Source organism: Erpetoichthys calabaricus, chromosome 7 (genome assembly GCF_900747795.2).
Source record: "Erpetoichthys calabaricus chromosome 7, fErpCal1.3, whole genome shotgun sequence".
NCBI lineage: Eukaryota > Metazoa > Chordata > Cladistia > Polypteriformes > Polypteridae > Erpetoichthys > Erpetoichthys calabaricus.
In genome coordinates, this window is record NC_041400.2 from 131003643 (window position 1) to 131027427 (window position 23785).

The 23785-nt window shown below is 36.9% G+C and overlaps 1 protein-coding gene across 5 annotated transcripts in view; it reads left to right on the forward strand.

Moving 5' to 3' along the window:
- wrn (WRN RecQ like helicase) overlaps positions 1-23785 on the forward strand; it is a 203781-nt gene that overhangs the window by 97344 nt on the left and 82652 nt on the right. For all 5 annotated transcript variants that reach the window (XM_051929566.1, XM_051929568.1, XM_051929570.1 and 2 more), the window contains exons 24-27: positions 8370-8540; positions 9483-9580; positions 10442-10505; positions 17360-17421. In XM_051929566.1, coding sequence (XP_051785526.1) covers positions 8370-8540; positions 9483-9580; positions 10442-10505; positions 17360-17421 — 395 coding nt within the window. The remainder of the gene's footprint in view (positions 1-8369; positions 8541-9482; positions 9581-10441; positions 10506-17359; positions 17422-23785) is intronic.

Here is a 23785-nt window from a genome sequence, read left to right on the forward strand (position 1 = left end):
CTGTTTGACTACATCTGAGAAGATTAATTTCATGTTCTTCTATGTAAACATTGCCAAGTAAAAACATTTAACCTTATATGTCCTACTGTAACCATCTATATATTGATGATGAATGAAAACCGTTTAATCAGTGGATTTACGGTCTGCACTTAGTGATTTCTGGTACCTGATTAGTACGGAAGTGGTAACGTATTTTTAAAAGTAGTTTGACGCTCCCTATTCTTTAATTGTACTGGCCCCTTTAGTTTGGGGTTTACTTTTATTTTATATTTTTACTGTTTCTTTTCCCTTCTGTAAATGTGACCTCCATTCAACACATGTTTCCCTGCATTGTTAAATTTTGGCCATTGATTGATTGGATCTTTTGTCTAGTGTTAAAATGCTTAAATTTCCTCCAACATTTCCTCCAATATATGGTCTGTTTTTCATCTGTGAAGTTAGAGCTTTTTGTAAACAATGTGCAAAATTTGAGCACATTGCTCAAAATTTCTGCTTCATACATAGCACCACTGCTATCACATATTGTTAGAAAACTTAATCAAAACTGAATTTTCGTTTAAAACTTGAAAAACTTTGTTTTTAGCAAAATTTGTAATTGCTCAGGTTTTCATCTTCAATGCAGTGTTTTTTATTTCCACAAGATGGAGTAGAGACCCATGAAAAAATTAACTGTGAGTTTGGACATTACTTTTCTTTAACCAAAGTTGTTTATACATTTTGGGTCATTTTTTTTTGCATTTTATTGATTTTATTAAAATCAAATAACATTCCATACAAAACTAGGTTCGAAACAAATCATCCCCCACCCATGAGAAAGAGAACTAGGCCAGCAGAGTAAAACTTTAAACTAGTAAAAATAAGTAAATAGATAAATTAATAAATGAATAAAAATCAATAGAATAAAAAGAAGGGGAGAGAATCTGCTTCCTCAATTAAAAATGCTTATTTTAAAATATTATTGATTAGATCCTGCCAGTTTTTGAAAACGTTTTGTATAGATCCTCTAAGAATTGGATTTTTTTTTCCAATTTCAACTAGTATATAACATAAGTTACCCACTGACTTAAAATAGGAGAGTTAGGATTCTTCCACTTAAGCAAGATAAGTCTACATGCCAATAGTGTAGTAAAGGCAATTACAGTTTGTTTGTCCTTCTCCACTTTAAGCCCATCTGGAAGTACACCAAACACTGCTGTTAATGGATTAGGAGGGATGGTGACACCAAGGCTGTCTGAAAGGCATTTAAAGATTTTGGTCCAGAATGATGTTAATTTGGTGCACGCCCAAAAAATATGGCCCAATGAGGCTGGAACTTGATTGCAGTGTTTGCAGGTTGGATCTTGCCCTGGAAACATTTTGGACAACTTTAAATGAGACAGACAGTTGAATAATTATATGCTTTGTGCATATGGAGCTCGAGTGAATTCTGTGCATTGCTACCGTCCACTCCTTTTCTGAGATGTTGAGTGAGAAATCCTTTTCCCACTGTATTCTTGTAACTTTGAAAGGGAGGGACTGTAAAATGTTTTTTGTAGATTACGGAGATGCTGTTTGAGTCCTCAAGACTGATCAATATTTTTTCCAGCATAGAGGTAGGTGGGAGGTGAAGCAAAATTGGGCAGATTTTGTTTATCAAAAGTTATAATTTGAAGGTAGTGAAGGAAATGTGTTGCTGGAAAATTAAATTTAGAGTGTAATTGTTCATTGGATGTAAAGATATTGTCTATGTACATATCTCTAAGTGGTTTAATCCTGAATGTTTTCCAGACATTAAAAACTGCATACTTTTGAGAGGGTGGAAAAAGATGGTTCTCGTGCAGAGGTGCCACAGTTAAAAGCTTCTCTATCTTAAAATACTTTCTACATTGGTTCCATATTCTGAGTGAGTGAAGCACAATTGGGTTGTTAGTACTGTATATTGGCAATGAGTTGTACTTACTGGGGTACAAAGCAAGGAATATAAATAAGTACTGCAGGATTTCATTTCTATTGTGGACCAAGCTTGTGTATGTTCATCTATTTGTGTCAATGTCCATGTTTTTTAGAGCTTGTATATTTGTCGCCCAGTAATAAAATTGAAAGTTAGGTAGAGCCATGCCACCTTCTGCCTTAGGTCATTGTACGGTTGCCCTTTGGATACGTGGATAATTTGAATTCCAAATGAATGAGGTTATGGTTGAATCTAATTTCTTAAAAAATTATTTATTGATGTATATTAGGATGTTTTGAAATAAAAAATAAGCATACAAAGGATATTAATCTTAACAACGTTAATTCTTCCAGCTAAAGTGATGAAAGGTACACTATTTATGCAAGTCTTGCTTAATTTTTTCCATACAGACAGCAAAATTTTGTTGATAAATAGCTTTAGGTTTACTTGTGATGTTTACCCCTAGGTATTTAAACTGATCTGAGATGATAAAAGGGAAGGTGTCCAATCTAATATTGTGTACTTGAGCACACTTTTATTCAAAATAATTCTGAAACCAGAAATCTTTTGAAATTCTGTTAGTGCTGTTAGGACTGCAGGCAAAGTATTTTGTGAATCTAATGTATATAGTACCATATCATCTGCATATATAGAAATTTTCTGTTCAAGTCCTTCTCTGATAATCCCCTTTATCTGATGAGCATTTCGACAGTGAACTCCCAGTGGCTCAATGGTGATTGCAAAAAGCAGTGGTAACAAGGGACATCCTAGTATGCCTAGTACCATGTTCTAGTTTAGTAGTTCAGTAGTCTGAATTAATGTTGTTAATACAAACTGAAGCTTCTGGACTGGTATACAATAGTTTGATCCATGCAAAAATGTTCGAGCCAAACCCAAATGTCTCCAATGTAGTGAAAAGGTAGTTTCATTCAACCATATCAAATGCTTTTTCTGCATTCAACAATAATAATATCTCCAGGGTGATAGACTTTGTGGGTGAATATATTACATTAAACAGACATTGAAGATTGGAAGCTAAGTGTCTGCCTTTAATAAATCCAGTTTGGTCGTGATACTACCGAAGGAAGCACTTTCTCAGTCCTTCTAGCTAGGACTTTGGAGAGTATCTTTACATCATTATTCAGAAGTAAAATTGGTCTGTATGATGCACATTGTTATAAGTCCTTATTTTGTTTAGGATAGACAGTAATTTAATGCTTGGCGAAAAGTTTGAGGTAGAATTTTATTGCCTCTAGCTTCTGTAAATGTTGCTAATCAAAGGGGAGCTAGTTTAGCTGAGAATTTTTTATAAAATTTGGCAGGGTAGCCCTCAGAGCCTGCTGCCTTCCCACTCTGAAGTGAGTTTATAGCATCTAGTAATTCTGATTGTGCCAGAGGTTTATCCAATTCCACTGCACTGAGAGTATCTATTTGTGATATCTGTAATGCATCCAGAAATGTATTAGATTATGTATTATCTTCTTTAAACTCAGTAGAATATAAGGACTTTACTACAACATTTATGGTCAATGATTTTGTCTCCGTCTGTGTTGGTGATTGCTGGGATTGCATTGCGGACTTCCTGCTTGTGGATTTGTTGAGCTAAGCACTTATTAGCTTTCTCTCCATGTTCATAGTAACGATGTATTGATTTAAAAATGAGTTGTTCATTTTCTGAAGTTGTTAATTGGTTGAGTTGTGAATGCAGAGCCTGTCTTTTCCTATGAAGTTGCCTCACTTGGACACCTGGCATGTTCTTGAACTATTCTAGTAATTTCAGTGGTTAGCTCTGATACCTTCTTGGTTTCCAATTTATTTTGGTGGGAAAGATATGAGATAATCTGCCCTCTTAAGAAAGCTTTCAGGGTTTCCCAGAGTATTCCTGCAGAAACGTCTGAGGATGTATTTAAAAAAAAAATGATTTGCTTGGATATAAATTCTGTACAGTTCTCTTCTGCTAATAAAAGTGGGTTAAGATGCCATCTGTGAGATGAGTATGTGGGGCATAATGATTTAAGCTCCAAGATCAAACAAAGGGGTGTGGTCGGAGATAACAATAGCGTTGTACTTGCAAGATTTAATCGTAGGCAAGAAATTGTTATCTACAAAGAAATAACCAATTCTTGAGTATCAGTGATACACTAGTGAATAGAAGGAATATGCTCTTCAGTTTGGGTTTAGAAATCTCCAGGGGTCTGATAGGTTTTGATCATTTACAAACTGTGTAATTGTCTTTGCAGTATTAAGTCTCCTGCCACAGGGGCGATGACATCTATCTAGGTCTGTATTCAAAACACAAAGTCCCAGGCCATTGTAATTTCAGGAGGGTTCACATTGGGAATGGATGCAAATACATTTTGGATGAAGTCCCTATCATCCACATTGGGTGTATGGGTATTTATCAAAATCACTTTACAGTTAAATAAATTACCCATGACAATCGCATATCTCCCTTCAGGATCAGATACTTCATCTGATACTGCAAATGAGACTGTTCTATGTATAAGAATTCCCACACCTCTCGTTTTCTTTGGAAAGCTGGAATAGAATATTTGGCCAGTTCAGTCTCTGTGCAGCTGAAACTGATCCTTGCTTAATAAGCGGGTCTCCTGCAAAAATACTATTTTAGCATTTAGACCTGTTAGGTGAGGGAATACTTTCTTTTGTCTTTAATTCGTGATTCAGACCTTTAACATACCAGCTCACAAAGTTAACTGTTCGGTCATGGAGACATTGCTTCTGAACTTTTGTTATCATTTTGTAGTCTTAACTGAAAATAAGATAGCTTTAACCTTAATTTCCAATTTTCCCAGGAGTTATTGCCATGAAGCCTATTATTATGTTGGTACTTATAATTACAAGGATTAAAAGGATAGATTAGAGATAGCTTGCTCTCTTTCTTTCCCCCCAGTCATTTTAGATTTTTTAACAAAAAAGTAGATGAGTGGTATAATAGGTGTTTACTTGAAAGTCATGCTTTATTAAAATTGTAATAGGTAACATTAGGATATCTTGTTAAAAATGTTTTAAAAGATGGGTCAGTGACTGGAGTACATCATTCCAGCAAAGCAAGGTAACAATATTCAGTTCAGTTTAGAGAAATGTAAATTGCCATCAAAATTTTCCTTAGAATGCATTATGGTGAGAAAACATTTGTATTGCAGTTTTGGCTAGGAATGCAAATCAGAAATTAACTATTTGACAGGTCCATAGACTTTAGAAAGTTACAGTAATGCTTTATGTAGACCAGGGGTACTCAAAGTTTTTGAATGCCGGTCCACATTCAGTTCGCCACCAACCATCGGGGTCCGCTATAGCCAGGTTTACCGTGTAGGTCTGTAGGACTGTAGGTGTAGGTCTGTAGGAGGCTAGTAATAGATTCAACGCAAATGATAAAAATTTTTACAGAAGACCAAGACATGCACAAAACATGGAAAACAATTCAAAAAAGTCATATGACTACTTGCAATTAACATACCAATTACAACAGTTGGTACGTAAATGATTGTCACACAGTGTGAAGTGTGAAACTGTTGTTTCGATTTCATAATGGCAGCATAGTTCGGTGAGTAACCACTCAGTGCAATTCTTATTGCATTCCTGAGGTTCTGGTCGGTAATTACACTTCGATGTTTCGTCTTGATAGTGTTCATAGTGGAGAACGCACACTCACAAGAATATGCTGAACCAAACATGGTGAGCACAGAAATCGCCAGTTTCTTTGCAGCATGATACTGAGAATCTGGAACAAACTTTGACCAAAAAATTGTTATGCCGACTTCGTTCAATTTTGCTTTCAAAACGTGAGAAGCTTGCAAATCAGCTGCTTCCATTTGCAACAGTGACGGGTTTGAGTTTGGAAAAATTGAGGCAGCCACAGCTGTCCATTCACCGTCAGGCTGGACAATGAAAGGATCAGCAACAAACAAAAACACAGGCTTCAGTTTTCTGAAATCCTTAAAACGTTCATCAAACTCGACCTTCAAATGGTGTAAAAATGTGGAAATCAACTGAAAACATGCCTGTTGATCAGCTGTCATGCAGCTCTTCAGGTTTGGGAAATGCAGCATCTTGCTACCTTCCAAGTCATTGATGAAGATGCTCAGTTTTGTTTCAAAGGCACAACGTTTTTCTTGCAATTCGACAACGATTTTGTCTGCACCCTGAAGTGACAAATTCAGTGTATTTATATGTCTCATAATATCAAGAAGAAATGCTAGCAGTGTGACCTTGTCACTGTCTTGAATAAATGTTAAAAATTCTACAGCTTTCTTTGTATTCAAGGACTGCAGGAAGTCAGCTACATCTTCACGGAGATTCCAGAACCTTTCCAACACACGGCCCTTGCTTAACCATCTGACGTCATTGTGTAGCAGCAACTCTCCAAATTCTGCAGACATCTCTTCAAGAAAAGAACGAAACAGACGATGCTGCAGAGACAAATTACATCGTAAAAAATTCACTAATTTCACAAGAGTAGACATCACTTCCGCCAGTTCGTCACAAAGTTTTAAACAGAGGGCCGACTGATGAATGATGCAGTGATAAGCAACAAGGTTGGGCTGAAGTGCCTTCATACGAGTGACAAGTCCTCTATCTTTACCAGTCATTGCTGGTGCCCCGTCTGTTGTAAGGGAAACCATTTTTGTTACATCCAATCCAGCTGCGTGCATAAACTGCGATAATGCTGAAAACACGTCCTCACTGCGGGTCTGTTTTGCTAGCAGGTAGTAATGTCAGAAACTCTTCAACAAAATTATGGCCATCAAAAAATCTTGTGAACACACAGAGTTGAGACATGTCAGTTTTATCAGTGGATTCTTCGCACGCGAGAGCAAACAATTCAGCCTGTTTAAGATCTGATATTAACTGACCACCGACATTGTCAGAAAGGTCATCTGCACGACGACTAGCAGTACTGTCTGATAATGGTATCTGTTGAATCAGTTCAACACACTTTTTGTCGCTAAACAGAACCGAAGAAGCAGACATCATGCATTCTTTAACAACCTCTGCATCAGTAAATGCTTTCTTATGTCTGCCAAGAACCCAAACAATGCGTAGCGAAGCTTCTGTAACATTTGATTATGTGGTGGTCGCTTTCGTCATCAGCGATGAACTCGCTACCAACGACGACTTAAGGGCGTCGATCTTATGCGAATGGAGCTCTGACTTTGGTGGATAATTCGCATTGTAAAAAAGACCAAAAAAAATGCCAGTAGACCAAACGCAAATTTTATATGCCAAACAGCTTTCAAAAATGCCAGATTTCAGTTATTTGGCATAAAAAATGCCAGTTGGCAACTCTGCTACAGAGTAAATAATAAAACAACAATAATTTTGGTGCTTTTACATTCGGACTTTTGACTTACGCAGAAGACAGTCGTGGTCCACCAAAAACGTCTTGGCGGTCCAGATTGTGGACCGCGGTCCGCCGTTTGAGTACCCCTAATGTAGACCCTTAAATTGATACTGGATAGCTATAGAGCACTGTTGTAAGTAAACTTTAAACTGCATTTTTAACAAAGGGAAAATCCACACTCACAGTTCATGTTACAATTATAATGATTTGCTTAGTTTTATTGTAAAATTATACTCTTATGTATTTAGAAAAAAGCCCTGGACAATCAAATTTCATTTTAAGTCCAACTTTCTTGGTTGGTATGCATCATAATAATTTAAAATATGTTCTTTGACAAATAGAGGCACTGTCGACCCCTTGAACCCTCAGACCAGACGTCAGACACCAGATAAAAGTCCAAATAATGGTTTATTATAATAATAAATGTGCACAAAGCACCACTTCTCCACACTACTCCAATAAACAATAATCAATAATAAACAATCCTCCACTCCCAGACGCTTAGCCACCCTGCCTCCCAACTCAGCTTAACGTCTGGGATTTCCCACAATCCTTTTATAGTCCTTGACCCGGAAGTGTTTCACCTTCTCTGTCCATGTGATATGGGACACATCCGGGTCAGATAATCCTTTTTCTTCTCCCCGGAAGCACGTCATTCCTTGTGTCGCTGTGATTAAGACGCACTTCCGGGTTATGGTGCAAATAACAATCCCTGGGCCTCCCTGCAGCTACTCCTGGCGGCCCCCGTGGTATCCAGCAGGGCTGTGCATTAAAAGTCCACTGTCCATAATTCCCTGCTGGCATTCGGGGTAGCTCCATGCTGTAAGGAGGGCTCCATCTGGCGGCCTGGGAGTATTGGCCGGGATAAATAGCTTGCCATACCTCACAGTTCTTAAAGAGGCAAATAACTAAAGTGCTAAACTGAAATAGGAAAAAATGAATTTAACATTTTATATGATGACATGGCTTTTCTTTTTCTTTGTTCTTTTTAATTAAAACTTTTCAAGCACTGTAAGTATTTTTAAATTAGAAATTGCATCTACAGTGACTCTGTTTGTTTGCTTCCCAAACTGTTAGAATTCACAAAGATTGCCCGACAAGTTCCGGAAACATTCGCTGTTTGGAAGTGGCAGGAGCATTCCTGAAAACTGGTTGAAAGCCTTGGCACGCCAGTTAGTGATGGAAGGGTATATCAATGAATATACTGGCCGTAATATTTTTTCAGTTTGTTGTGGGTTGACTCAAAAGGTATGCTTATTTAATTAATTGCTATTTGATGAGCAAAAAAAAAAAAATTAAACATTTTTTTTAATTACAACATGATGTGATTTAAATTTTATTTAAAGTAAGAACATCAAAGTAGCAATGCCGGGATTTTCATTTCATTGTTCAGTGGTCTCATTAGTCTTACCCACCTGTTATCCACTATAAAATATTGCTGTTTCAGAGTTTATTTCAGTACCAGTTGCAACATTTCCATTAGCACAAAAGTAAAGAGACATTATATATTATGTCGTAAATTGTTTATATAGAATGTTTGCTGTCTAGTATTCCATTGAAAAGATAACCGCAATGAAAATATTGGTAGAAATATGCTTACATTTTGGTAGAATTGGTTTTGTTACCAGATGAAATCAGAGCAGCTTAAACTGGTGATTTTCATAGTACTATGTAATATGAAAGTGTGTTGTCTTTTTGATAGTGAACAGCTACACCCTGACATTGATTTTTGGCAATAGATGCCATTGAATCTTTTAATGTTAACCTGTGGAACTTAGTTTTTTGATTGGTATTGTATACTAAAATATTTGACTATAAATTCCTTTGAAGTTGATTTGTAATCCTCTCCATGCAACACAGGTATAAGAGATTTATTATGCATCTCATCTAATTCTTATATGCCAGTTTACTTTTCTACATACATCACTTACAATAAATAATACATGGAATTTATAGATAGTACCTGTTTACTTTAAAAAATATAAGGATAATTTCATTAAACAAATTCATAGTAAAGATTCAACTTCTAAACGGCACTGTAAGAATGTATTATGTAAAGCACCTAGTAAAAATGATTGTTACAAAATATACTAAATGCACTACCCATGAATGACTTTAATGCAGTGCATGTAGGTGATCACAGCTGATAATCCAAATTAATAAACCTTGTTTGTTCTTTTTAATCTTCAGGGGAGATCGTGGCTTAGCAAAGCAAATAATGAATCATATCGAACTCTTCTTCTTCAGTCCAACAATGAACTTTGTTCCAGAGTCTCCACCATGCCAAAGTATTTTTCCTTTAATTACTAATAAAATAAAATCACAAAAAGTTTTTATCAATTTAAAGCAAGCTTTAAACTATTTGTGTACAGTTTTACTGGTATTGATTTTATTGCATCATTTTTGCATTGGTTGATGTTAACCTGATTGAACTGAATTCTAGTATAAAACATGTTAAAGTTAAAGTTCATACACATATTTGTCAAACACCTTTTATAGATAATTGATTTAAAAGTGTGTTACTGTTCATAATCTAGTTTTGATCAGTTTTTCTATTAAAATAACAATGTTTGAGAGAGGCACTGAATTAGAAAACTAAATTTACATTAACTTCTTAAAATTACTCAATTAATATATTATAATGTCACACAAACATTCGTTTTAAATATAATATGTTTAAGGTGGCTGTTATTGCCTCCTGAGTCCTTGTTTCAGCAATTGAAATTAGCATGTAAACTATTTACAGATATTTAAATAACAGTGCATTATTTACTTATGCATTCATGTTTCCCTTATATTTGAAATTTAGGAAAGAAAAGAACTATGTGCATGTAGATTTTTAAATTAATATTTTCATAATATTTTTTTCATTTGCATAATTCTGTACCTTCTAAAAAATGTTGCAAAATTGTAGTAGATGCTTCAGAATTTTAAATGTTCTACATATCAATGGACACTTAAGGCTAGGAAACAACTATGACTTAAATGATTGTTGGCACTCAGTTAAGTAATTATTATTTAATAAAATAATTTAAGATTGAGAGTTGAGCTTAAATTTAAATCAATTATAATGTTATATTATTTGTTTGCTTTTTAAAATGATCTGATACTGGTATTTTATAAATAATACATGCATTTTTCTCCCAAAGGTATCATCAGACTGGATCTACGTCTTTGCCTCCTGCTGATAAATGCTCTAAAACTGATCAACAGGTGAGTTTTCAGTTGTCAAATCATTAGTGATTCATGAGTAATATGGTGACACAGTTATTAGTGTTGCTTTTTGTCAAAAGTTAAGTTAATATGTTTGTGTGACTGTGCTCTTTGATGAACTGCAGTTAATGTCCAAGGTTAGTTCTTAGTATTCTGTTGACTATAATGAATATTGCATAGCAGTATAAATGAGAATGATATTATTGCTAATTATTTATGTTCAACACAATTTTAAGTTTTACTGAAAGCTAGAAGATAAAAAGCAATGCACTTTTTATATTGATGTTTTGGTATATCTGTGGAGTTTGAAGAAGCCACAGAGGAGAGGGAAGAAAGCAATGACATACACTTCTATATTTTCCTGGTAAATTCTATCCATTCAGAAGACTGTTTTTTGTATTACATGTGGACGAAAAAGGCACACTGAAAAGCAGGCAGATAATATTTCTCAATTCTCGTTTTTATTCATTCGGAGTCACAGTAAGTAGAGATTCAAAAGAGCATAACTTATTGCCGCAAAGCTCAATTGAACACCGAGAAAAAATTAGGAGGGGTTTTTATAATTCAGCATTTCATGATTAATAAGACAGAAAGAACATCCTTATCAAAACAGTAAAGTTAAACAATATGTCTGTTGAGCTAAGCATTATCTGTGTTCTCAAAGCTAAGCACAGGAGAGATGCCTTTGCATAAACTACATGTACTTTCTGCAGCCTTGTGACCTTGTCCCTGAAACATTCACTCTGAGAAAGGGAAAACAAGAAACAGCTTAGATTTTATTCATGTGGACACTATTTCTCCTGAACCCTGGAATAACATATTTTTGTTAGTTCATAAGCCAAAGTGTCTCTTACTGGCAAGTTAGAAAAATAGTTATTATAAAAATTCTAATTTACTAAACACACAAAATACATGGTGCTGAGGAGAACATTCTTCTTCTACATACACAATTCCTGTTTTCTCTTTTTTTTCTACCCTTTTGGTTCAATTATTTGGATGAGCTCAATTGTCTCCTTCTGGCTCTACTAAAAAAAGTCCTGAACTTTCAAAATAAAACATAATAAGGTGTTGTTGCTTATAAATCAATTCAATTAAGAAATGCATTGACTTAAATTAGCAGTGGACACAAGGCTGTGACCAACCTCTGTGGAGCCACTGTTCCACCAGAGAACATGCTTGTAAACATACTACTGTTTACCTATATTATGGCAAGTAAGAGTCACCAGTCATCCACAGCTTTGGGATATGACGGGAGATGTGAAGTGAAAACCCCACACATGATGAGAATTAACAAACTAAGAAGAATCTGTTTATAACATAATAAATATTTTTGACAATTTCTTAGTAGAAAGAAATGTCCACTAGAAGAACAAAAAATTGCAGTTTTGTCAAACTGTGAAGGGATTTTTTGGATGATTCTGCCAAGTTTATAAAATTGATATTTTTAAAAGATGATGCATATAGTTTATTTTTTGCCTGTACTACAGCAAATTCATAAGCAAAACAAATACATATTTTCTCAGTATGTTCAATTTTAAAGGATGGATCTGTTGTTTCATTTTATTTAAGAAAAACTTCATTGCACTCTTTCAGTGGACTTTAATTAAGTTGAATAAAGAAGACTTACTGGAGGCATTTTAGAAGGAAATAGCACTGTCAAAATCCACCAGAAGACACATTAGAAAGCAGCAAACACTACGTAGATGTTTTGTATGGTAAACAAAAGTAATAAGTTATTTTACATTTTGAAACTATCTAATGATGAAGGGCAGTGCATTGGTATAGTTGTTTACATGGTTGTCTGATAACATATTCCAGAGCATTTCTGTCATTTGTCTAGAGTCTGTATATTCTTTCAATTCAGTGTGGCCTCCGGAAATGTAGTATAGTCTAGCCTGGGACTGTCTTGGTGCTTTTGTTGGTCCTTGAAATGGTCCCTAGCCTCAAGTGACACTGTTCAGGACAAGTGAATACCATTCTCAAATTCTGCATATTGGGAGTAGAAGAATTGTTTAAATTATGTGCTGTATTAAAAAGGGTGGTAAAGACGGTATAGGCCATTATTAAAGCTGAACTTGTAACAGTCTGGAACATTTTTGCAGTGTGCTTGCTCAGGAATGTAGGCTGTATCAGTAAAGACAATTGTGAACCCAGACATAAAATTATTTCTATCTTGCCTTTTAACAAAATGTACAGAAGTATAAATCCGTGAATCTTCAGATATATAGTCAGTTTTATTTATTTATTTTTCATAAGATTCAACATCTCTTAATACCCTTTCAAAGATTTAGTTTTATTGTAGACTGCATTTATGTATTCTGTTGTTGTTATAGTGTAGGTCTGCTGAAACATATCATCACCGTTTATATTTTTTCTGTTGTGTGTGTGAAGAAGCATACAGATAAACATTTTATTGTATTATAATGTACAGAGGTTGCATAGCATAGCATTCTCAAACCTGCATAATGCAGGTGAAGGCCTATTCTTGTAGATTTAGAGTTGGGAGATGGCCTTTGTTATGCCAATGCAAAGACTACACAGGCAGTACTTGGGCATGTAGGTAGAATCCATCAGGCAGCACAACTTACTACTGTGCCAGCATGTATAAGACAATAAACTTTAAATATTACTCTATTTTGGAACTCCAACTACAAAAAAATCTTGAAACAAAACAGAACCTAAGTTGGAACTATTAAGTAGAAACCACTCCTGGACTAGATGCCAGTCCATAATTACGGTAGGTATTAGCTTTTATACCCCTCTACTGCTTGTCAGAGAACGATAGAAGAAAAATCTGTGTCCTAGATGACTGAAATCCTTCATCTTATTGTCTGCCTTCTTGAGGCAATGTTTGATTGGAAGTATTTTCAGTCAGTGAAAGTTCCTTTTCCAAAAAAGCAAGCACTGATGTCACCACTCTGTGTGAACTCTTGCACTTTAACTTTGAACAACTCCCAGACTAACACATGTTGAAAGTTTTCTCTGCATTGCACATTTATAGAAAAAACAGAGTACCTATGATGACATGTAAAATTTCTTGCAAAGTCAAGAAGATGAAAATGTACTGATGTACATTCTAATAATGTTGTAGAACTTTGACCAGACCAAGTTAGGATAATAATGTTAATTGTTCCCAATATGATGATTTTCATAAAGTGTTCGATTAAGTTGATTGTGCTGCCCTGTCGGATGTCCTGAGATTTTGTGGGATCCCCCTGAAGTTGCTGAATATAATGGCAGGCCTGTACACTGGTACTGTGAATAGCTTTTTTATCCTTGGATTCTTGGTTTCCAAGTATTTCAGGTGTCTTTAACCTTGTACGTAAAAGCAGTTTGACAGTATAACAGTGGGCATCAAGTTAGAGATATTGAATAGAGGATGGTCTAAAACAGTACTTAATAACTGTAAAAGTTATATTTCTATACAAGTGAATGACCAGAATGGAAATACAGTAAGCACAGCTAATCAGTAGCTCTAATCTGGGTATTCTAGACCAGTGGTTCTTAACATTTATGCCCTCAGGATCCAGTTTTATCTATTTAAGTTCACTGACAACCCATGAGCTTGATTAGAAATGGAAATAACTATCACAGTGCTGTTGATCCCTTCGGTGGAACAGGGTGGGAGTTGTTATAACATGAGCAAGTCATTAGCTGAAACAGGATTTTTTTTTTTTTTTTTTTGTTCCTTATGTGCTTGCGATCCACTGACAGTGACCCATTACCCAAAAGTGGGTTGCGAATCAGTGGTTGAGAAATGCTGTTCTAGACTAAAATTCTGAGTCTTCAGCCTGGATTTAAAAGCTTACAGTTTGTGAGCGCTGAAGTCGAAATAACAACGGGATAACACCAATTTAAAATAAAAGCAATTTCTTTAATATTTATTATTGGTGAGAGATTTTGAGACTGCCTCCCCCCAGCTCAGCTAACTGATTTGAGTTTTGGGCAGACTGGGAAAAGAAAAAACTGTTCACCCTTTTATCACGTAGCTTGTTCATTAGCCAAAGAGAGACCAGAAAAAAACATAACAGTTCATTTTGAGGTCATACATAAATTAGGGTTACATCTTAAATTTATGACATACAGGAGTAGAGAAAAACAAAGCAGTACCAGGCGCCTACATTTATCTAAAGAATGTGCCTGTCTCAGTACAAACCCATTTTAAGCAGTTTTCTTTAAGTTCATTGCATTAGTTATAAAGAGATTACATTCTTATAACTTTAATATCTTCATTAGATTATATTTGATTAGATTAATAATCCTTATTTATTAATTCATAAATGACAATTTTTGTCTTATAATTTTAAGCAAGAGTGAAGAAAACAATCACTTTGATTCATAATATCACAGGGTGTTCTGTTAATATCAAGAGGTTAGCATTTTCACATAGAAGAATTAAATCAGTCTCATATTCTGTGCATAAACATAATTCCTTTCCTACCTAAATGCAGATCAAATCATATAGAAGTATAAAATCATATAGTTCTCTGCTGCATGATTAATACAAAATACAGTCATTGGTATTTTGTGAGTTAAATACTTATAACCATCTGTGGTGGGCTAGCCCCTGCCTGGGGTCTGCTTCCTGCCTTGCACCCTGTGTTGGCTGGGATTGGCTCCAGCAGACCCCCGCAACCCTGCAGTTAGGATATAGCAGGTTGGATAATTGATGGATAGATGGATACTTATAATCATTACAGTTAATAATGTTTTATCTGCTTTCTCACAGTACATCAAAGGGACAACTTTTGTGCAAGCAGGCAGATCTTTATACACATTTGTTGCCTTTCAGCTAAAAGCTAGACCTTCCGCTGTTGTTTTATTAATACTCAAACTTTTTGGTATACCGGAATCTTGAGATCATAATGTGTGCTCTGGTCTTACATAATCATATTTAACTAGAGCCTATGCCATTTAAAAATGTATACATAACAAAGAAGATTTTGATATTAGCCCTATACCTAACTGGATCTAGTGTAAAGACTTAAGAACAGGAGGTATGCTGTTTTTTCTAGTTTTAGTAGTCTATTGAGCCTAGTTCTAGTAAAGCAGCCTATTGAATAAACAGAAACCTGCATAAAGAATAGTTTGAATAGCCACTGAATAATACACAACTGTTGTCAATAATACTAGAAATAAAAGTATGCATTACATTCTTGTTATCCCCATATTTAAAAATTGTACTCATTTTCCATAATTTATCAGCTGGAAAAAATTTGGATAATGTTGTCTTGTCAAAAAATGCCCAAAGTGCATACCAATTCAATAGAACTAATGTTTGGGCCTAATAAGATGTAATAATTATTAAGTTTATTTGGGTCTAGCTCTTTTTTTTTTCTTCTAACAATGGCCTGATAACTGACAATTTTAGGGCACTAGGGACTGTGCCAGATAATAATTTTTTTTTGTTAATTTTTAATTCTCCCAGATAAATACAATACAGTAGTAAAATAATTTTACATTTAAACATAAGTTTCAGTAAAGCTCAATTTTAATTACTTAAAAATGTATTCATTCAGAACTACAAATGATCCTATATATCACTGAAACAATTAAAATATGCAATCATAAACCACTTTAAGACAAATTAATAATAAAAAAAGAAAAAAGGGAGACACTCTGGGTTGTACAGCCACTTGTCAACTTTAACAAAAGGAGTTTAGTAGAGACAAAAGCAGGAGCTCAGCATAGTCAATTTAAAATAGCATTAATGAAATCTTGACAAATTCTTTAAAAGCTCTGCACATTTATGCATAAATAAAATTTGACTTGTTTTAGATAATATAAATTATTTTCCTATTGTATATTTTTGCTGTAATATATAAGCATATGTATTTGGATATCAATACCTTTTGACCTTTTTGGCATGGATACATAGTTTCCTAGACTTTTTTATGCAGTGATTTGAGATGGTATAGGATTATACTTTTGTATATTGCTATTATAATTTATAATGATTTTTTTGCTTTATGTAGTTGATACCTGAAGATGAGACACAATTATTGTAGTTTCAGTATCTGAGCAAAATGCAGAGCAATAACCCTTAAGATTTTTCTATTCACAAGGATAAAATGTTTTTGTATTTTGTGTACCTCACATTTCAGGACTTCGCTCTTCAGTGTTTGAAATATACTCTACGAGTGTATTATATTAATGTTAGTATTAATATTATTAATATTAATGTTGTATGTCAGGTGTGTCAAACTTAGATCCTGGAAGACAGTGGCTTCTTGTTTTCTTTTTCTAGCAGTTTCCTAATTAAAATTTGGTTACTACTGCTGAATTAACATATTTCTTTGGCCTATATTATAATTGACTTGCCTGAGTTTTTTTTAAATAGCAGCCAAACAATGCAGAGGTGCAAAGCAAGCTAACAGATGACCAGCTTACTCAGGGGTCTCAGTGTTCTCATTCTGCCACACCAGTCATTTCCAAAATGTTTTTTTTTTTTTGGAGAGCACCATCCAAATGCTTTGCAGACCACAGCAGATGAATATTGCTTTGGCCTGCAATTTTTGATTTTAAATATTTTATTGAGACTGATGTTTTATGAAAGACTCACGTGCGAATGGGATCTGAGTTACACTGGTCATCTGTTGGCTCGCTTTACATTATTGTTTGACTGTTGATTAAAGAAAAAATTATGCAATTAAAATGAGAGTCAATTATTGTAAAGTCAAGGCAACTTAGTATGTTTTGTCAGCATAAATAATTGGTTGCTAATGTGGAAAATGTCTGGAATGAAAACTTGTAGCCACTGCAGCCCTCCAGGAAATTAGTCTATTACCTCTTCTGTAATGTATATAACTGAGTAATTTTGTTAAGAATGTAACATTGTTTTTTGTTTTTAACAGAAATCACTGCATGCTCAATCCAGCTTTCCAAAATATAATCATGGTAATCTAATTCAGCAAAGGTAAAGAATTTTTGCACTGTATGTTTTTATTTGGTTAGTGTAGTGTTTGCTCTTGTGATTTAATTGTACACAGCAGTTTCTGAGATCCCCAGCCTACCTTCTTAAAGCCACCTAGAACCATCAATTCTGGTGCAGTCTGAATAATAATCTTCAATATTAGACAATATATAAAAAAAAAAAGAAAAAGAAAAAAACAGTTTTATGATTTAATGTCTGTTGAGGGTGTTACCATATTATTATATTGCCAAAAAACAGAAACAATACAAAATTACTGCTTCCATATTTATTATTAAAATACTCTCTTTCCCCAAAAATCATTTAGGGTGCTTGTGAGTTTGTTCTTAAATGACTAGTCTTGGTAAAATTAAACATAATGATCATATTTACAGATTGAGGGCTTTGGCTCCTGTGATTTTTGAACTGGGTTAAGCTAGTTAAAAAATATGTAACTGTTGTGGTTCAACTTTTGTGTCAATATAATCTGGTCTAATGAGAGTGTGTACATTCACACCACTTGAGATATGGATTTCAATCCAGGCTCAGGTGAAACCTGTGTCGGATTTGTACATTATCTCTCTCTGTCTCTCTCTGTGTAACTGCAGGGTTTTTTCTACCACATCCTAAACAGTGGAGTTTTATCACTGTATAAGTGGAAACCAGAGTACCCAGAAAAAAATAACATACAAACCCGGTCAATGCTTAAAATGAAACCAAATTACTTGCGGTACTGTAATTATAGTGATTTAGTGCCATTTGATCAAGTATATGGTGGAGGGGGGGGGGGGGGGGGGGGGGCGGTGTCACCCTGTCAAGATCAACGAAGTGGTCACTCACTGGTACAGTAAGAAAAGGTGCCAGTACAGTGAAACTTTTATCGAGGTGTATCTGTGAGTACACACTCACTCTCCCACAGGGAGAATACAATTAAGTATTTGGACAGTGACACAATTTACATAATTTTTCATACTGTATGAGCCATTTAGGAATGACAGCCATTTTTCTGCATAGCCCCCCACATGTCCAGGGTCTCAAAAATATATGGCTGTTTGACTGAGAAGCTGTTCCATGACTCATATGATGTTTTTGGTAAACCCCTTAAATTAAAGCTAAAACTCTACATTTCAATCACATAATGATTGCTTAATTTCATATCCATTGTGGTGACGTACAGTGCCAAAATTATGAAAATTGAGTCATTGTCCAAACATTATGTCATTGACCCAACTGTATGTACCTTCAGAGGCAAAATGTCTAGGATGAGATTCAAAGCCTCTGGAACTGTCTGACAGCAATGCTAACTACTACTCCTCTACATAATCCTCTACAGCGCATCTTCAACCTGAACCTGGAACAGGGGAGAGTCCCGAGGCTTTGGAAAACATATTGTATCACCCCAGTCCCAAAGGTATCATGTCCTAGTGAGCTGAACGACTTCCGGCCTGTCGCTCTGACGTCACATGTGATGAAGACCATGGAGAGGCTGCTGCTTCACCACCTGAGGCCACAGGTACGCCATGCCCTCGACCCTCTGCAGTTTGCATACCAGGAGAAGGTGGGAGCAGCGGATGCCATCATCTATATGCTACACCGATCACTCTCCCACCTGGACAGAGGCAGTGGTGCTGTAAGAATTATGTTTCTAGACTTCTCTAGCGCCTTCAGCACCATCCAACCTCTGCTCCTAAGGGACAAGCTGACATAGATGGGAGTAGATTCATACTTAGTGGCATGGATCGTGGACTATCTTACAAACAGACCTCAGTATGTGCGTCTTGGGAACTGCAGGTCTGACATTGTGGTCAGCAACACAGGAGCGCCACAGGGGACTGTACTTTCTCCGGTCCTGTTCAGCCTATATACATCGGACTTCCAATATAACTCGGAGTCCTGCCACGTGCAAAAGTTCACTGACGACACTGCTATTGTGGGCTGCATCAGGAGTGGGCAGGAGGAGGAGTATAGGAACCTCATCAATGACTTTGCTAAATGGTGCGACTCAAACCACCTACACCTGAACACCAGCAAAACCAAGGAGCTGGTGGTGGATTTTAGGAGGCCCAGGCCCCTCATGGACCCCGTGATCGTCAGAGGTGACTGTGTGCAGAGGGTGCAGACCTATAAATACCTGGGAGTGCAGCTGGATGATAAATTGGACTGGACTGCCAATACTGATTCTCTGTGCAAGAGAGGACAGAGCCGGCTATACTTCCTTAGAAGACTGGCGTCCTTCAACATCTGCAATAAGATGCTGCAGATGTTCTATGAGAGACGGTTGTGGTGAATGCCCTCTTCTACGCAGTGGTGTGCTGGGGAGGCAGCATAAAGAAGAAGGACGCCTCACACCTGGATAAAATGGTGAGGAAAGCAGGCTCTATTGTAGGCATGGAGCTGGATAGTTTGACATCCGTGGCAGAGCGACGGGCGCTCAGCAGGCTCCTATCAATTATGGAGAATCCACTGCATCCACTAAACAGTGTCATCTCCAGACAGAGGAGCAGCTTCAGCGACAGACTGCTGTCACTGTCCTGCTCCACTGACAGACTGAGGAGATCGTTCCTCCCCCAATCTGTGCGACTCTTAACATTTACTCCCCCGGGTGGAATTGAACATTATTTAAAGTTATTGTCTGGTTTTACCTACATTTTTATTACTGTTTAATTTAATATTTTTTTTGTATTAGTATGCTGCTGCTGGAGTATGTGAATTTCCCCTTGGGATTAATAAAGTATCCTATCCATCTATCCATCCATCCATCCGTCCATTCCATTCCATTCCATTCTATGCTTATACTGCATCAAGTTATGAGGAAATGCACTTACAATGTGAATGTCTTTTTTTTTTTTTTTGAGTATAGTAAACAGGGAAGCAGTATGTTTACAGGGTGCTCTGAATCATGACTTGCTTGAGAAAGTACCTTGTCACCTGAAATAGATTCATGGTACTGCTACATTTTTATCTAGATCAGAACAATCCTGTATTAAAGGCAGTATTTGATATATATTTGCATCTGATTCTTTACAGAAATTGCTAGTTTTAAGTAGGTTCTTTTCTGGTAGCACCCTTAACTTCTTACAGGAGGTCCTGTGGGCAAGTCATGTAAATAAGCACAGTTTAACAGTAGGAATAAATCTTAACAGTAACAGCTGGAGTGAAAATTTGTAACTACTAGAAGTATCTAGGATTTGCGATTACCAAAACTTAATCCTATGTTTATTATTTTTGTTTATATATATATATATATATATATATATATATATATATATATATATATATATATATATAAATATTTTTTTTTTACAAACTGTGAGTGTAACATATTTAATCATACAGTAGATTAAGCACTATTTGGAATCTTTACACACCTTTCACTGCATCCTAAGCCATATTTGTAGAGAGTCCTCATGAGTACTCTTCTTCAGTTATCATAATTCTTTGGTAATTTATAATAATAATAATGCATTTTATTTATAGGGCACTTTACATTTGTAGTAAATCTCAAAGTGCTACATAAAAAGTTTAAACAAAGGCAAAACAAGTTAAAAACAGAGATAAAACAACAATAATTAGTAGCATTCTTGTTAATATGCTTTTCTAAATAGAAAAGTCTTTAGCTGTTTTTTAAAATAGCCCACAATCTGCTGTGTTCTTAGGCTCTCTCGTAGGGCATTCCAGAGCCATGGAGCAGCCAGTGCAAAGGCTCGGTCACCCATTGTATGAAGTTTGGTCATAGGGGGCGAAGGCGGTAGGTATTTGCAAAACGGAGGTTTCTTGTAATGGACTGTAATAAAAGGAGTTCCTTTAAGATATTGTGGAGCATTTCCATGGACACACTGGTGAGTAAGCAAACAATGTTTGTATGCAATACGGAGGTGAATAGGGAGCCGATGAAGTGACCGAAGGATTGGTGAAATGTGTTCATATTTAGATAGATAGATACTTTATTAATCCCAAGGGGAAATTCACATACTCCAGCAGCAGTATACTGATACAAAAAACAATATTAAAGAGTAATAAAAATGCAGGTAAAAACAGACAATAACTTTGAATAATGTTAATGTTTACCCCCCCGGGTGGAATTGAAGAGTCACATAGTTTGGGGGAGGAACGATCTCCTCAGTCTGTCAGTAGAGCAGGACAGTGACAGCAGTCTGTTTCTGAAGCTGCTCCTCTGTCTGGAGATGACACTGTTTAGTGGATGCAGTGGATTCTCCATAATTGATAGGAGACTGCTGAGCGCCTGTCGCTCCACCACAGATGTCAAACTGTCCTGCTCCATGCCTGCAATAGAGCCTGCTTTCCTCACCAGTTTGTCCAGGCGTGAGGCATCCTTCTTCTTAATGCTGCCTCCCCAGCACACCACCGCATAGAAGAGGGCGCTCACCACAACCGTCTGATACAACATCTGCAGCATCTTATTGCAGATGTTGAAGGACGCCAGTCTTCTAAGGAAGTATAGCTGGCTTTGTCCTCTCTTGCACAGAGAATCAGTATTGGCAGTCCAGTCCAATTTATCATCCAGCTGCACTCCCAGGTATTTATAGGTCTGCAACCTCTGCACACAGTCACATCTGACGATCACGGGGTCCATGAGGGGCCTGGGCCTCCTAAAGTACACTACCAGCTCCTTGGTTTTGCTGGTGTTCAGGTGTAGGTGGTTTGAGTCGCACCATTTAACAAAGTCCTTGATGAGGTTCCTATATTCCTCCTCCTGCCCACTCCTGATGCAGCCCACAATAGCAGTGTCGTCAGTGAACTTTTGCACGTGGCAGGACTCCGAGTTATATTGGAAGTCCGATGTATATAGGCTGAACAGGACCGGAGAAAGTACAGTCCCCTGCGGCGCTCCTGTGTTACTGACCACAATGTCAGACCTACAGTTCCTGAGATGCACATACTGAGGTCTGTTTGTAAGATAGTCCACGATCCATGCCACTAGGTACAGTGCATCCGGAAAGTATTCACAGCGCATCACTTTTTCCACATTTTGTTATGTTACAGCCTTATTCCAAAATGGATTAAGTTCATTTTTTTCCTCAGAATTCTACACACAACACCCCATAATGACAATGTGAAAAAAGTTTACTTGAGGTTTTTGCAAATTTATTAAAAATAAAAAAACTGAGAAATCACATGTACATAAGTATTCACAGCCTTTGCTCAATACTTTGTCAATGCACCTTTGGCAGCAATTACAGCCTCAAGTCTTTTTGAATATGATGCCACAAGCTTGGCACACCTATCCTTGGCCAGTTTCGCCCATTCCTCTTTGTAGCACCTCTTAAGCTCCATCAGATTGGATGGGAAGTGTCGGTGCACAGCCATTTTAAGATCTCTCCAGAGATGTTCAATCGGATTCAAGTCTGGACTCTGGCTGGGCCACTCAAGGATATTCACAGAGTTGTCCTGAAGCCACTCCTTTGATATCTTGGCTGTGTGCTTAGGGTCGTTGTCCTGCTGAAAGATGAACCGTCACCCCAGTCTGAGGTCAAGAGTGCTCTGGAGCAGGTTTTCATTCAGGATGTCTCTGTACATTGCTGCAGTCATCTTTCCCTTTATCCTGACTAGTCTACCAGTCCCTGCCGCTGAAAAGCATCCCCACAGCATGATGCTGCCACCACCATGCTTCACTGTAGGGATGGTGCCAGGTTTCCTCCAAACGTGACACTTGGCATTCACACTAAAGAGTTCAATCTTTGTCTCATCAGACCAGAGAATTTTCTTTCTCATGGTCTGAGAGTCCTTCAGGTGCCTTTTGGCAAACTCCAGGCGGGCTGCCATGTGCCTTTTACTAAGGAGTGGCTTCCGTCTGGCCACTCTACTGTACAGGCCTGATTGGTGGATTGCTGCAGAGATGGTTGTCCTTCTGGAAGGTTCTCCTCTCTCCACAGAGGACCTCTGGAGCTCTGACAGAGTGACCATCGGGTTCTTGGTCACCTCCCTGACTAAGGCCTTTCTCCTCCGATCGCTCAGTTTAGATGGCCGGCCAGCTCTACGAAGAGTCCTGGTGGTTTCGAACTTCTTCCACTTACGGATGATGGAGGCCACTGTGCTCATTGGGACTTTCAAAGCAGCAGAAATTTTTCTGTAGCCTTCCTCAGATTTGTGCCTCGAGACAATCCTGTCTCGGAAGTCTTCAGATAGTTCCTTTGACTTCATGCTTGGTTTGTGCTCTGACATGAACTGTCAACTGTGGGACCTTATATAGACAGGTTTGTGCCTTTCCAAATCATGTCCAGTTAACTGAATTTACCACAGGTGGACTCCAATTAAGCTGCAGAAACATCTCAAGGATGATCAGGGGAAACAGGATGTGCTGAGCTCAATTTCGAGCTTCACGGCAAAGGCTGTGAATACTTATGTACAT